Here is a 14,982-nt window from a genome sequence, read left to right as displayed (position 1 = left end):
TTAAAGTGTTTTGCATGTTTGGCTGGACTTTTTACATTATCATATAAAACTTTTAATTCCTTGCTTGAAATTGTACGTCCTATCTCTAAGTAGAAAACCCTTTGTTAGCGCCTAAAGCTATGCAAGAAGTTTGTAACAGAATGAACTCCATATGACAGAATGAACTCTTGTACTAGTTTTAGTGCAAGCAAGGTACTATTAGAGATAGGATAATGAATTGTAGAATACATTTAATCTAAGCTGAAACCTCGTTGCGTTAAACATATCTTGTCAGAGCTACGAACAATTGGTCCTTCGAACCGGATTACTTACTTTTCGGATTACCAAATTGTCAGAGCATCGAACACTCAAAACGCATTATTTTCACAGCTTGAATTTGATTGTCTTAAGTGAATTAAATATTTTATAAAGATTATTCTTCAACAAAATTGTATTCCAACAACCAACAGGCGAGTCAAACATTTAAATTTGAGCACTAAAAACAGTATATAAAAATAGACAAAACTATCAAATTTATAGGCAAATTATTGTTTATCCGTTCTGTATCTGTTTATCTGTTTTAACTGTTTTATAACTGTGTTGTTCTGTTTCGTTCCAACAAAATTTGCTTTACGCAACAATAACTTTTCAATAAATCAAATAATGTCGTTTTTGGTTTAGTTGATTTACTTATGGATGGGTTTGCTTGTATATAAACGATCTAAAGGGGAAAAAATACCTCACACAAAGCAAAAAACTATACTGAAAATATAAAAAAGCAAACAAAAAAGGTAGAGTGCCAACCATCACCGTGTTGCATTTGCGGGTATTTGCAAACAATCAGCACGTTGATTGGTTTGACTTGGGGAAACTGGCAAGTGGAAGCCATTCCTCCTTCAAATCGTCCTCCTTATTTGCACCACCTTTATCTCATTCTCAAACACATCCTTAAGCTGATTTATGACTTTCCCCGAAGTGCCAGTGCATACACAATGTGCCCGGTTTTTTATCTTCCTTTTTCTCCCCTCTGTGCTTCTGTGGAGTTTCTCCATGCAAATGCCTTCTTCGCTTTCATCCCCGTACGCTTTGCGAAAGACTTGTGTGCGCAAGGAATTGCTTGAAATAATTAAAACAGTCCCATCAACGCCAACTGCAGGCCGAAGGGAGGGCCGGAACGAAAACCGGACGCAAGGTGCATCGGAAGGTTTAATTATGTAAATTTTGGGTCATCTGAACTGCACACTAAAGGGGACAGCAAAAAAAAGGAAGGAAACGGAAACACACACACACACACACACACACACACACACACACACACACACACACACACACACACACACACACACACACACACACACACACACACACACACACACACACACACACCAGTGAACGGTTACGGTTTGTGGGACGATTTGGGTCCGCAAAAGATACAAACTGCTGGCAAATGGGGACGGGCATGGCGCTATCTGTGCAGCAAGATCTGAAATTAGTTTCACCAGTTTGCGCTCTGCCTTTGGTCGGTGTGTACATGCTAACACCGTAGGGTCGCTCAACGGACATGCGGTACAGTGGAAGGGGTAATGCTCGGTGAGGATAGATTATCTTCAAAGCAAATATTCATATCATGTACAGTTCGGTTTCGATAGAGATTTATAAATTTCCCAATTTCAAAAGGCGTTCCCCGATCTGGAGCACGGCCTTGGCAGCCATAAGCTATTGCTCCCGCAACCAGAACAGCCATTTTGTTGGTGGAAAGACGTGGACTGGCACTGGAACTGGAAACGAAAACGAAAAAAGAACTCCTTCTCAACCATCTCCGTGCATTGGTTCATATTTGCCTCGGTTCTCTCGGTCGTCTGCAACCATTTAGCGCACAGCGTCCAACGTCACCCTGTAGCGTTTGAATGGAAAGGATAAGCAATGCCTGAACTGAACTCCTCCCCATCTCAAGCCACCTCACACACACACATTCTCCCCTCGCCACGCCACGGATCTGAAAGCGATAGCATGTCCCGAAACGTGACTTTGCTTTAAAAAGAGATTTTAAATTGATACAGCACGGACCGGCGGTGGGAATGGGAGCAAGCAATACAGCAACTGAGCCACTGTATGTGTGTGTGAACGGTGGTTCGTTCGGAGAAAAGAACGATGAGCACGTGTGCATGTAAGTATGCACGTCCAGTGTCATCTGCTTCTTCATTCTTCTTCTCCCTGCTGGTGTTGCCAGTGCATCTGCATGCTTTGCTGCTTCCATCCTTTCGTGATCTTACTGCCTTCCAGCCCCCGCTTCCTAAGAATCTAGCTGGCCTGCATTGAATAAAACTCTCCACTCTCGTTGGAAAATACATTCACAAAGACACAGCGCTCTCTCTATCAAGCATTCCGGCAGGGTAGATGAGGGTAGATAGATTCATCGTCACGTGACGGCGCTGCGATACGTTATCGATTTCCGTTCCGATAATGGACGGAGGTGCTGGGAAAATCTGGGTTATGATAAAAAATTGAACCGATCGAATGACTAATGGACTACGCTCGCTGTACGCTCGCTGTACTGGCACGAATCAATGTGTGCATCCACCCGAAAGGCGCTTCCCATCCGACCAAAAAAAAAAAAAACACACAGCTGCAGTCCGTGAGGACCGTGAGCGGAAATATTTCACTTGCTGCGATGTCGGGAACGGTTTCCTTTAACTTTCCCCATGCCCACTCTTTCTGCCGACCATGTCGAGGCATGCTTAAATAACGTTCTAAACGAGCTTCGTTCAAAAATTTCCGCCCATCCAAACGCTGTTGTGCAATTACTGGCTCGCTCGTGTGTCCCTTTGCGTGGTTCACGGTTCGCTGTCCCGGCAAGGCTGGAGCAATTAATCTTGATGTAAAATATCGCTCCGGAACGATCTTGCCATACGGCCGCATTCGGAACGTTTCGCGAGATCGGACCGTAGGCAATGGGGAGGGAAAATCAACAGTCTCGAAACTTTCCTTTCCTGCAGTGGCGACGGGCGACGATCCGCTCAGGCTATGTGTTCTTGGTACGGACATCCGGGGCGGATTTACGGCCATGTTCCCAGGGACAAAGCATAGAACCGCTCAACTCAAATTTCAACCATACAGATAGCCGAAAAAGCAAAGTACCAAAAAAAAAACGCCCCTCCAAAAAGCATCCTTGGCATGATCCGATCCTGGCTGATCCGCCGGAAGACAGACAGTCCGCCCCTGATATCCGGCCGGCGCGCGGCGGCCGTTTGCGGACGGGTGAGCTTTCGGATGAGGTAGTATTTTAGGAGCTAATTGAAGTGATTATGTATCACCCACTTGACGCGTGTTGTTTTATTTTCAGCGGACAGCGTTGCCAGCTAGTGCTACAAATCCCTCGGCGCAAGATAACGAATGATGATGCCCTGGGTGGGTTGTTTTTTTGTTTCGTTTTTTCTGACCTTAAAGTGTTGCAGGACTAACAGAACCAATGTGCCCTGGAGACCCTGCGACCAGGTGGTGGACGGACGCGCAGTGGAAACTGTTTGCGCGTGAGTCACGTACAGAGGATTATTGATGTAGGGAGTGGTTTGTGCTTTCCGGCACAATGGCACGATGACAGTGGCAGTACCATTAGGACTGGGAGAGATTTTTTTTTCGTTTCCAAACGATTCTTGTAACGTGGTACAGTAGAATTGCTGAAAAATATCCTTTGGACGTGCTAGTGGATTTGTACAGGAAGCACAAATGGCACCGGAATGAAACAGGTAAGACTAATTGTGGTCTAAAGTAAGATTATAAGTCCTGGCAATGTGTACAATCTTGAAATGAGATGAAATGAGACAATGTTCCTACTCATTATTTACATTGCTAATCACAGTGGAAACAATCTGTCATTCCTGCTCATGTACTGCTGCTCGAACTATCAATGTGAGGTAACTGTTTCAGTACTGTTTTCACTACAGGTAACCTCTCAGGAATGAAATTAAAAGTTTCCCAGACAAAAATATTAATCGAAAGGGATTATGTTGAAACGATTGAAAGCATTTTTAAATTTAAGTATTTTTTATTATTTTTAATATCTCCAATACATCTTCAATACGACTAACGGTGCGTTATTTGCAGGGTTTCATCGACCGTTTCGATTAAAAAGCAATGACCGTTACTGATTGCAACGATTGCACAATTTATCTTTCCTTTATACTTTTATATTGCCATTTGATGTTTTTTTTATTTTGCATTCTCAATTTTTTTTTTCAATTGTCATAAGCACCACAAAAAAGGTATGAGCTAGGAACGCATAACGAAATTGGCAAAAGACTGTCACCGAATTCGTCACTTGAAGCGAAACATAGTTTGGTAACTGGAGCGGCAGGCAATTAAAATGGGATAAAGAACGATGTATGTTCCAAAATTTAAAAGAAGCGTTCGGGGATACATGAAGGTTAAAGTTTCAATTAAACATTTCATTCTTAAATCAGTATCAACCCTGGCATTAACTCTGTCACTCAGGCCAAGAATTAACAATAATTGGAAATAAATCAAAAAGTGTAGATAGAATAACGAAGCACAGAAGAGTTGAGCATGAATTGGGTTTTTGATAGTAACTGAGTTTAGGAACATAGGTTGTCCCATGATGTGAATAAGAACTTAATACTAACAATTGATACCACAAAAATGAACACAGATACATGCAAATACCATTCTTGTGACCTATTGTTGAAGACTCGATCTATGGCTTTAACAGGAGATTAGACTGAACAAATCTCCTGTACGAGTTAGCTGGAAGAAACATTAACAATAATGAATTCTTCTTCTTCTTTGGCTCAACAACCGTTTTCGGTCAAGGTGTGCCTGTACCACTTGTGGAGTTGGCTTTCAGTGACTTATTGATTCCCTCCATAGCAGGATTAGTCAGTCCTACATGTGGGGGCACGATCTATTCGGGGCTTGAACCCATGACGGGCATGTTGTGAAGTCGTGCGAGTTAACGCCTGTACCACGAGACCGGCTTATGAATTCTAATTTAAACAATAATAAAAGCCTCTTCCATTAGTGTTTGCCTATGCCTTTCGAATTCGATTGCACTTGTTGCAATGAAAAAATGTTGGTCTGTTCTCGAAATGTACACTCATGTCAAAGTTCACATTTATACATGACATGACATGATCTATTTTGTTGAAAAAAAAAACACAAAAACTGAAGAATCATCAAATGCATGGCCCCTCAAAGTTGTGAACAAAACATTATTTATAGATGCATAATTTATAGATTTATAGATTAAATGCAAAAGAGGCAGTTGACATACGAAATTTGATATAATTTGTTTATAGTACCATCATGTAAAACAAAATATTGCATTTGTGTTTTCCCTCCAGCAAAAGAAACTTACCTGAATCCAGCGTTGTCGCTAGGAGGATCGATGGCAGGCAGAGAAGAATCAATTTAAGTTCCAGCATCATGATTCACCGTTTTCGCACGATTTGTTTTCTATTTGAATGAACTTTTTTCTTACACTATATATATTTTTTTAATTTTTCCCTACCACTTTTTCACTCGGCCGTGTCTTCGACCGTGCGCCGAGGCATCGATCACTTTCGGTCGCTTCTACTACTCCACCACGCTTGAACGTTTAACCGCGTATCTCACGACACATTCAACGGTGGCACATGCGACCAGCCTGCGGTGCACAAAACGCACAAACCAACCCAACACTACGTCATCCCCACTGCCACTTGGAGCGCGTGGTCTGCGCCAAAGCAGTCGTTCAATTTATCTCACTTTATGCGACGTGCACCGTGTTCGTGATGACTTTTTCTCGCGAGAAATTAATACTTCACACGTACCCGGAGACGCGCACGTTGCTTCCGTTGTCCTGCAGCACACACTCACAAGAAAGGACCCCGTTATTACTTTTTTTTCCCTTCTTTCAAATAGCTTTCCAACGTGAACTTGCCGTAGTGTTAATGCATTTTAACCGTTCGGTTCGCTGGGGTATAAATCTTAAGCAGATATTTTCCACGCCACGCCAGACCATGCTCGGCGCTTCTCACTGCGCACACGGGAAAGCAAATCCGCCCTGCCAGTGTTACACTGGCATCGCCCGTTACACTGGATATTGGAAAAAGTTATCGTTATTCGGGCGAGAAAATTAATTTGCTGCTTCTGAAGTACGGCTTTTCTTTGCTTTTTTTGCTTCTTCTTCTCCTTGACCGTCCACTAATGGTTATGCTCACGCCGCCTCATTGCCACACTACACATTCCCACGAACGCACGAACGTTAGCTTACACTTTTACAGCATTTAATAACGCCAGCCCGGTAACGATGCACGAACATGGTCGCACCAGACCTGGAACACATTTCATAAAACGGTCACTCAACCCTTCCGCCGCTCCGCCGTGCTGTGCTGCGATCTGTGGGGAAAATGAAGGGAAGAAAAACGCGATGAGTAAATAGAAAAATCGAATCGAGTAAAAAGGGTCGAGTTAGCAAAGAAAAAAAAATTATACAAAGGCATGAGTTTTACAGTGCCGCTGAACCAGGGAAGCAACACATTGTATCACGACGTACATATCGCTGGCACATCACATGTCACATGGACGAAAAACTGTAACTAGGTGTACGGCAGTAACCCAAAAACCACCACCAAACCGGGACGTGTGTTCGTGCTGCACAAAAGCGAAAACACGATGTCATCAGCATGCCGGAGCTGGCAAAACACCAAGCACACTTCCTGGGGCTCGTGAATTCCTGTCGACCATACAGCAAACAGACACTGTGTGTGTGTGCATACGGTGCTAATTTTCCTTCCATTTCAATACACGCACGCACAATACACACGCGCAAAATTGGCCAGCCTATTCAACGCCACCGCACCGAAGTCGCCATCCCTCTCAGCTAATGACTTTTATTGTCCTAATTAAAGTCCTACCCCCTTCCCGCGCGCGTGTGTGTGTGTGCTCAGGGACAACGGACGTGAAGGAAAAACGCGCCCAACCAAGCATCTTTGTGTCATTTTCGGTTTCATCAACATTCATCACGTTTGAATGATGTAGCGCGCCACCGCCGTAGTAGGTCCGCACACAACGTCACGCTAATCAGAGGGCGACGCTTTAATTGGCTGTCGCCCTGTTTTGTCGAAAAGTTGTCAAAACCATGTCATTAATGTGACGACGAAGACGCCCGCTCACCGTACCGGGTGCCATGGTAGTGCCATTAATCAGCGTCGGGTGGCGGCAAAACTTGTGGGCGGAAATCGTGCCAACCATTCAATCCTTGCGCGCGCCATCTTCACTCGCATCGGCCACCACCGCCAGGCATCTTGTATCTCTTATCTCTCCCAGAGCAGGGTTTTACGTTTTATCTGATAGCGAAAGCAACCATCATCAACAACGTAGCGCCCACGAATGGCGGAAAGGCATTATGGCGGCCCGAACGTAGCCGGCAAGGCCCGCGCACACAGGAATCAAAACCATCAATTATGCATTTTGGCGTCATGTTCGCAACGATGGATGGCTTTGATCTGCTGCTGTTACTTTCTTTTCAAGGAGCTGCGAACAAAATGTGGAAGGCTTCTTTGAAGCGTGCATTATGTTTTTTATTCATTCGTTCCAGGGTTGGGAGTAGCAAAACATGTTAAAAAGTACTGCCTAATCCATTTAATTGAGCAGTGAGTGTTCAATCATGTGACATGTTAAACATTTCCATTGTTGAACGTAACTTTTCCAGCATTAGGAAAATAAAACAAAACAAAGATTATGTATAGCATGGACAGTTTAATCTGAGTTCTACGCATTTCCTTTGAAACATGTTGTTCATTTTAATTTGAATAATTTTCTAAGTAATCTCTTTTATGCCTCAAACAGAAAGGAAAGTCTTAAAAAAAACACAATAGGTGCATGACGTAAGACTCTTTCACGATATCGGAACATAGCTAAAGGTTAAGTCATTGGTTTTAAATGTTTGAGTAAAGTTCGTTTCATTGAATTTTCATATGTTTTTGAGCCTTTATAACGAAAATGTATGGTAATTTTCTAAAATACGTAATTTTGGCACGAGTTTCTACAACACACTGCTCATATATTTGAGGATTCCCTGGACAGTGTCCTGTTAACATCGCTTAACTTTCCTGAGCGCATGACACCATGATAGCTAGCAAGTAGGTAACATTGAATGAGCGTTGTCATGTTTCACACGATCATGTTAGTTTAGGAACTAACCTGCGTGGTAAACCTACACACACTCCAATATTGCTCAGCTCAAGCCTTACTCACGATATTATACATAAAGAAACATATTATATTACACAATGGGTACACACACTAGTGGTGTGCTCTCTGGAGCGCACCCACGATTCCAACACTGGTTATTGTTAGTCCAATTCTGACTCTAGCAGTATCGGAATCACTAGTTCCACCCATAGTCGTAGTCCTCCGAACACATTCGGAGTTTTCCAGAGTCGTCTGAAGTCATTCGAAGTCACCCGGAGCTGGCAGGAGTCGGCTGGAGTTGTTCAGAGTCGTTCGGAGGAATTTCATTTCGTGTTTTTTATTTCTTCTTTTGTTTTACGCGTGCACTTTCTTAAACAAGCCTTTATTTCTGAAGATGAGCCATTTTCTGTTTGAAGATAAAAAACTGAAAATTTCGGTCTATTCGTGGAACATTGTTCATCATTCGGATTGATCTATTTACGGTCCGCCATTTTGGATTTATCCATTTATGGGCTAAAATAATCTATCTAGTTCTAGAGGCAAGTGTTGTGTGTAGCTTTCTATGACGTGTTGACATGATGGCAGCCGTCATGTACCGAACTTTAAACAGCTGGCAAGTGTCGTAAAAGCCCCCAAAAACGGTTTGAATCGACTGGACCATAGACACCAGGAGACCGAGTCGGCGTCGGAGATGAAATGTCTGACCACAAAAACTTTGCATCAGCCACCTGCAACCGACGGCGGTCAACTTCGAATGACTCCGAATGACTCCGGACGAGTCCAGATAACTCCAACTCTGGACGACTCGAGGCAATTCCCAACCGCTTCCGATAATGAAAGGTGATCCTACCGTCCAGAGTCGGTTTTGAAATTTTTGGAATCGAATCAGAGACGGTTCAGGATTTTAGCCAATCTAAACGCATCACTGGAACACACCCTTCACAATGAGATACATTCAGCAATTATAAAAGCATCATATTGAAGGTAGCCATTATTAGGAAAAGCTTCATCTTTTGGCACAACAACCGCTGTCGTTCAAGGCCTGCATGTACCCACTTGTGAAGTGAGCTTGGCGTTCAGTGACTTATTGTTACCGTAGCAGGATAGTCATTCCTACGTATGGGGGCACACGGTCTATTTGGGGCTTGAACCCATGACGGACATGTTGTTAAGTCGTACGAGTTGATGACTGTACCACCAGACCGGCCATTAGGAAATGGAAGTTGATATAAGTAGATTAGGAAAAGCAGTAGATATAAAATAACCATAAACTACACATAAGTTTGTACTTGCAGCTCTGCTGTAAGCAATTGAGTTAAGCTTAGTCGCGGTTAAGTATGAATAGGGTTTTATAATACAAAATTTAAATACCACTTAAACAGTTAAAATATTGTCTTTAAAATTAAAAGTGATTTGTGGAAATTTATATTTCTTGTCTCCGATAACTACCTTGCAAATTTATTACCAATTAACCCAGCCGCTGAGATGTCATCTCACATAGATAACGTATCCATTTAAAAACAAACACATCCTTGACAGGGAAAAAAAAAACAAATTTCCCTGCACTATCGAACGTGAAATTGCACAATTGAAATTGAAAAAGTGTCTGTTAAACTAGACCGCTAATGGATGATAAGTGACAACTGAAGTCGATGGCCAAGCCAGACGATCGTATATCGGGAAATGGCAATTGCAAAAATGAGGCAAACACACATACTTTCAGCTAGTAACAGACGAGTGCTGCAGGTACCTTCGTCGTCATTGCGCTGGAAAGGTGGTACGTGGCCGTGCCAAACAAGCAAATAAAACTAGCAAATAACCATAGGAAAATGCCACTAACCACTCGAACAGTAGTCGATGTGTGTGCTTTTTTTCTGTCCGCTTCATACGGGCGGACCGACCAAAACGACGAATGGAAACTTTTTTTGAAGCTTCTTGTTTTTCTTGTCACTCTATCTCACTCTTTCTCTCTATCTCCATCGCTCTTGGGCTAACTTTATGAGCAAAACTACATACTCCTCCCACTTTGCCGTTCATTTCCATACAGTGGTCAGCACCGAAACGAAAACAGTGCGCGTTCTACAAAACCCCCAACGGGGTGGATTCTACTCTGGGCGTGTGAGCATGGGTATAAATAATCAATTATTCAAATTTTTCACCCAGGCCAGTACGGTAAAGTGTGGTGCCCGGGGCAACGGATGGCTCCTGTTTTCGTTTTTTTTTTTAATCAACCCTGGCTGTTTTGCCTTGACGTGGGCCGTACTGCTTTAGCTGTGGTCACGAACGCTGGCCTTGTGTCTGTTTCACGCTGCTCACAGCACATCATGCTGGTGGTTGGGCGTTTTTTCTTCTCCATTTATTTTCACACCCACCCATCCCACTTGGACCCATGTGTGCGTGTCGATAAGGACGTCACAGGAATGGCACGCACGAGACTTCAGACAATCTTTGCCAGCAGCAGCAGCACACGCATGGCGAGACACACTCCCTACACCACCGGCACGTTTAATCACGAAAAAGAAAATCGACTCAACAAAAGCGCATACCACCACCAGTGGTAAGGTCGATCTATTTGTCGAGACACACACACACACACACACACACACACACACACACACACACACACACACACACACACACACACACACACAAAGCTATCATAAAGTGGAAATTCGTTCCATCCGAAAACATGGCTCATGTTTATTGCGCAGTGTCTTCCATTTCAGCTTACCCTGCTCACTGGCAGCTGTCTCCCGTGCCATTTCATCATCTTCCACGACATCATCGAACACGGTCGCAAAGGGAATTTATTACTAACATGAATGCCACGAGCCAAAGCAGGACGATCAGTTGCTGACATTTTTGGATAGGCGGCTTGTGTGTTGGTTTTGTTGGGAGCGGCTGTTGGAGGAGCTTGATGAACATTGCTTTATTTAATTTTGAAAACCCCGTTGAGAGTTTGCACATTCCTTCTATTTATTTTAGAGCACTGCGGAACCACAGGCTATGGGGGTAAACTAGACTGCAGGGGCGGCATGCAATGATCCAATAATGTTCTTGTGTAATGATAACCAACATGTCATACACAAAGGTAACATAAATAAGGAAATGTATTTCGATTGCTTAAGGTCATGTTGATTTATTATTTCATGTGTAACCTTATAAATCATGAGCTCTTACAAACTTCATATAGTGAATGAAAATCATAAACACATACCCAAATCACTGAAAAATCATTTTCAATCTTCTTTATTAGTATCAACAAATTTCCAGGGAATTGGTGAACAAACCCCGTTTTTACACAGCTTCACTCTCAGAATCGTTAATGAACTCAATGGACCAAAAGCTCCCGATCGGGTGAAAACGTTCAAAGTTTTTACACAGAATTGCTGTACCACCTGGAAGTCTTATTAAATTTACGCTATTTGCACCCAATTTCCGCTGGATCGGCCGCCATTCAATTCAAATAAACTACACCATACACGCCAGCGCTGGTAGCAAAATACGGCCGCAGTTTCGCATAACAAGCGAATTCCGGTGCACAAATCCGAATCCGGGCGCACACACACACACACACACAGGATTGCAAACTAAACCAAAAACGAAAAAAAGTTTCACAATTGGGTACTTCTGCTTCAAAGATTCATTGCTTTCGGTGCAATGAAAATGCTAGCGTCATGAGAATCGAACCGTTTTCCTCCCGGTGTGTGTGTGTGTGTGTGTGCATGTGTGAGGGTTATTTTTGGCTCTACTTCCCTCTCTTTCTCACACACTCGCTTCCTCCGTTCTCTCCGTTGCTTCCTATGTGATCACTTGAATATTTTGGCAGTTAGCAAAATTTCTAACCAAAGCACTGGTTAGCCTTTCATTCCGTATTGCATTTTTTATCCCACCGTGCACCGAAACGCGCATCCGTTATTCGTGTTCCATCATAGATGGTGCACGAAGGGTTGCAGTCCACCAGCGTGTGAGTTTTGCCTTTCGTGTAGTGCAAGTTTTGCGTGTTATCAGTTGTGCTTTCCAGTTTTTTTTTGTTATTGGTAGCCCTCTTTTTTGGCACTAACAAATTCGATGGTTTTAGTTTTAATTCATCCGTTCCGTCGATCGTTTTTGGTGCGCTGCGTTGAAAAAGGCGTACATATTTTTTCACAATCACTCATGATGATCCCGTTCCCGATGCCAACGGGAAGGCATGTGTTGATTTTTTTTAAATGCCCCCTTTTTTTGGTATTTTTTTTTTCATTCTGAGAAACTCGTACGTCCCAACTTGCAAACGCCGACGATAAATGCATCACCGTGTCAAACATCAGCAGTCGGTCAGCAATCAACTGGCAAATCCACTAAATGCAGTTATGCATGATGCTTGCACTGGTGTCCTGTATGTGTGTGTTGTGACCGTCGCTCCCTACCACCGTACCGTTTTAGCAGACGGTTGTTCGAGTGCGACCAGCGGCCGGTTTTGTTCGGACCGCCCGACAATGGTTCGCAATCAATTTCAATTAATTTAAATTTCAAATTAAAATTCAAATGATTCAATTAATTCTACGTCCGATTGGCGCTGGTTGGTGGTCGCCTCATCCCTACGCAGCACCGCTCGGGTTTGGTTTAGATAGAACGAAAGAAACGAGCCCTCCAGTCGGAGCTTTCCCGTTCCACTCTGTTTTCTTATTTAGCTTTATTTTTAGCTGCCTCGCACTGTTTCATTGTTACGCTTAGCAGCTGCGAGGTGGATTGAAGCTAACACAGCAGACGGTTAGTTTCTTACCGTGCCACAAACGGGTCCTCATGCTGAACGACACCCCGTTTAAACCACACCATGAGCGAACCCTTGCGTGGATAATGATACTCGCTGCTGCAGCGTCAGTATAATTGGCCTCCGCTTTCAGTTAACAATGCCACCCACTGGCCCTCACCATATCCAAGCGTATTCGGAAAATCAGTCACGGTGAAATCAGCATTCGCAAGGCCAATGCCAAGTGGAAATGGTGATTGGCCTCCTTTTTTAACCGAGCCAGCAGCAACGGCGACGAGCATTGTGCTCTCGATTTGCATTTACGATTGCACGAACAATGGGCGATTTCGATGGGAGGCGGGAAGGGTTGAAAAAAGGAGGGTGCATTTTGTTGCATACCGTTACGAAGCTAGCGATGCACTTCCAGTGTGTGCTTTTTTCTCTTCCCTTTCTCACTATTATGCAGCGCATTATCGAAATCAAAATTGAAGACGATACAATTGGGCTGTACTTGCATAAGCTCGGGACGTTACTTTGTTACTGCGGAGGGTATGTTATCCTATCGTTTGAAGCAGTTGGAGGGTTTTTTTTCGGGAATGACTGTGACGTTGATTGATGCGTGACAAATTTGGACGATTTTTACTGCGCACAGTAAATTGATATATTTTATTTAAACTGCTCGCCAGTTTATTTTTAAACCTATTTCCCTTTGAAATCCTTAGTTAACAAATTTGTATGAAATGCTCCTTTCTTTTTAAAAGTATTTATTTTTAAAAATTATAAACGTTATACAAACAAATATGTTTTTAAAAACTGTTTCAACGATGCACATAACATTGTGGGTTCATTAATCACAAGAATACCCAAGTAACATTTCCTATAGCTTTTACACTTAAACATGGCTAAATAATGCTTGATTTTGAGTGTATTAAGCCACATAGTTTTAACATGTCTTTTGAAGGTGCTTAACAGTCTTGGGATATCAAGGGAACTTGGAACAAACTATACGGGCTGTACATGAGATACCCTATTCAGGCAAAACGTGGAGAAGTTGATTTCAGCCATTATATATTTGAGTTTATTTTCCTTCAGCTTGCTGTAGTAATGTATCAAATCAGAAAACCACGATTTTGTAGATATGCATTTAACAGGTTCCGCGTATCTCGCACACTACCTGTACGTGGAGAGTCTTAAAACGTGTTATTCTGTACAAATGCTTCCTGAAGCTTGGGCTGTTTAAAACGATCTTAGCCACACATATTGCACTACAAATCAACTCAACTTGTGGTCAGGAAAGTCCTTCTGATCTAAAGTCAATGGAATCCATTTTTTATTGATATTGTTGTTGATTTTTGTGTCCAATATGTGTTAGTCATGTTGATATTTCGATAAACAATTGAATAGAAATGGCAAATAGAAAAAATGGCAAATTCCAAAACACTGCTCACACACTGTTATGACACAGCTTTTGATGCAAATTGGAGGCGTTTAAAACAAATCTATATCATTAAAATACTATAATTTTAAACTAAAAAGATGCTTATTATTGAAGCGCTTTATTTTTTTTAAAAATCATTATAATGTATTTCAACAGTGAAATTTTCTTGAATTGAATTTCTGCTCATATGCGAGCGATTTTACCAGAAAAAATATCAAGTCAACAAAATGTTTCTCAAATTATTCTCAACCATTTTTATGACTTCATATTCATCACTTCAAAACTGTCTCAAGATCGTGTCAATAGCAATATGCTGTATTTTAAATATTATATTTGCGCCTCACATCTGAAAAGTCTAAAAATTGTTTTAACAATGAGTATTAACAGAGTTCTATAGATGCACCCTTTCAGTCTTAAGAGAATTTGATTATATTCTCATTAAGTCATACAAAAAAAAAGTCATTCAAGACATTCACATGAAAAAGGAAGACTTAATGGACTAACCGTAACAACAACGTTGTAAAACTATAACAAAATTTAAAATGTTCCTTGGGTAGCTTTCAGCGTTTCACAATGATGACTGGCAACTAAATTAAATGTTAACTCAACTTTAAAGTTATATACCCTAACGCATCTGCTCAAA

General features: G+C 42.2%; 1 protein-coding gene across 4 annotated transcripts in view; it reads right to left on the bottom strand.

The window, feature by feature from the left end:
• The window catches only part of LOC120905514 (zwei Ig domain protein zig-8), a 205,548-nt gene that overhangs the window by 136,021 nt on the left and 54,545 nt on the right, over positions 1–14,982 (bottom strand). For all 4 annotated transcript variants that reach the window (XM_040316383.1, XM_040316366.1, XM_040316392.1 and 1 more), the window contains one exon: positions 5,351–6,372. In XM_040316383.1, the coding sequence (XP_040172317.1) occupies positions 5,351–5,420 (70 nt within the window). In that variant the 5' untranslated portion in view covers positions 5,421–6,372. The remainder of the gene's footprint in view (positions 1–5,350; positions 6,373–14,982) is intronic.

Source organism: Anopheles arabiensis, chromosome 2 (genome assembly GCF_016920715.1).
Source record: "Anopheles arabiensis isolate DONGOLA chromosome 2, AaraD3, whole genome shotgun sequence".
Classification (NCBI taxonomy): domain Eukaryota; kingdom Metazoa; phylum Arthropoda; class Insecta; order Diptera; family Culicidae; genus Anopheles; species Anopheles arabiensis.
The sequence above is the reverse complement of the archived record's forward strand: the minus strand, read 5'-3'. Positions and strand labels throughout refer to the sequence as shown.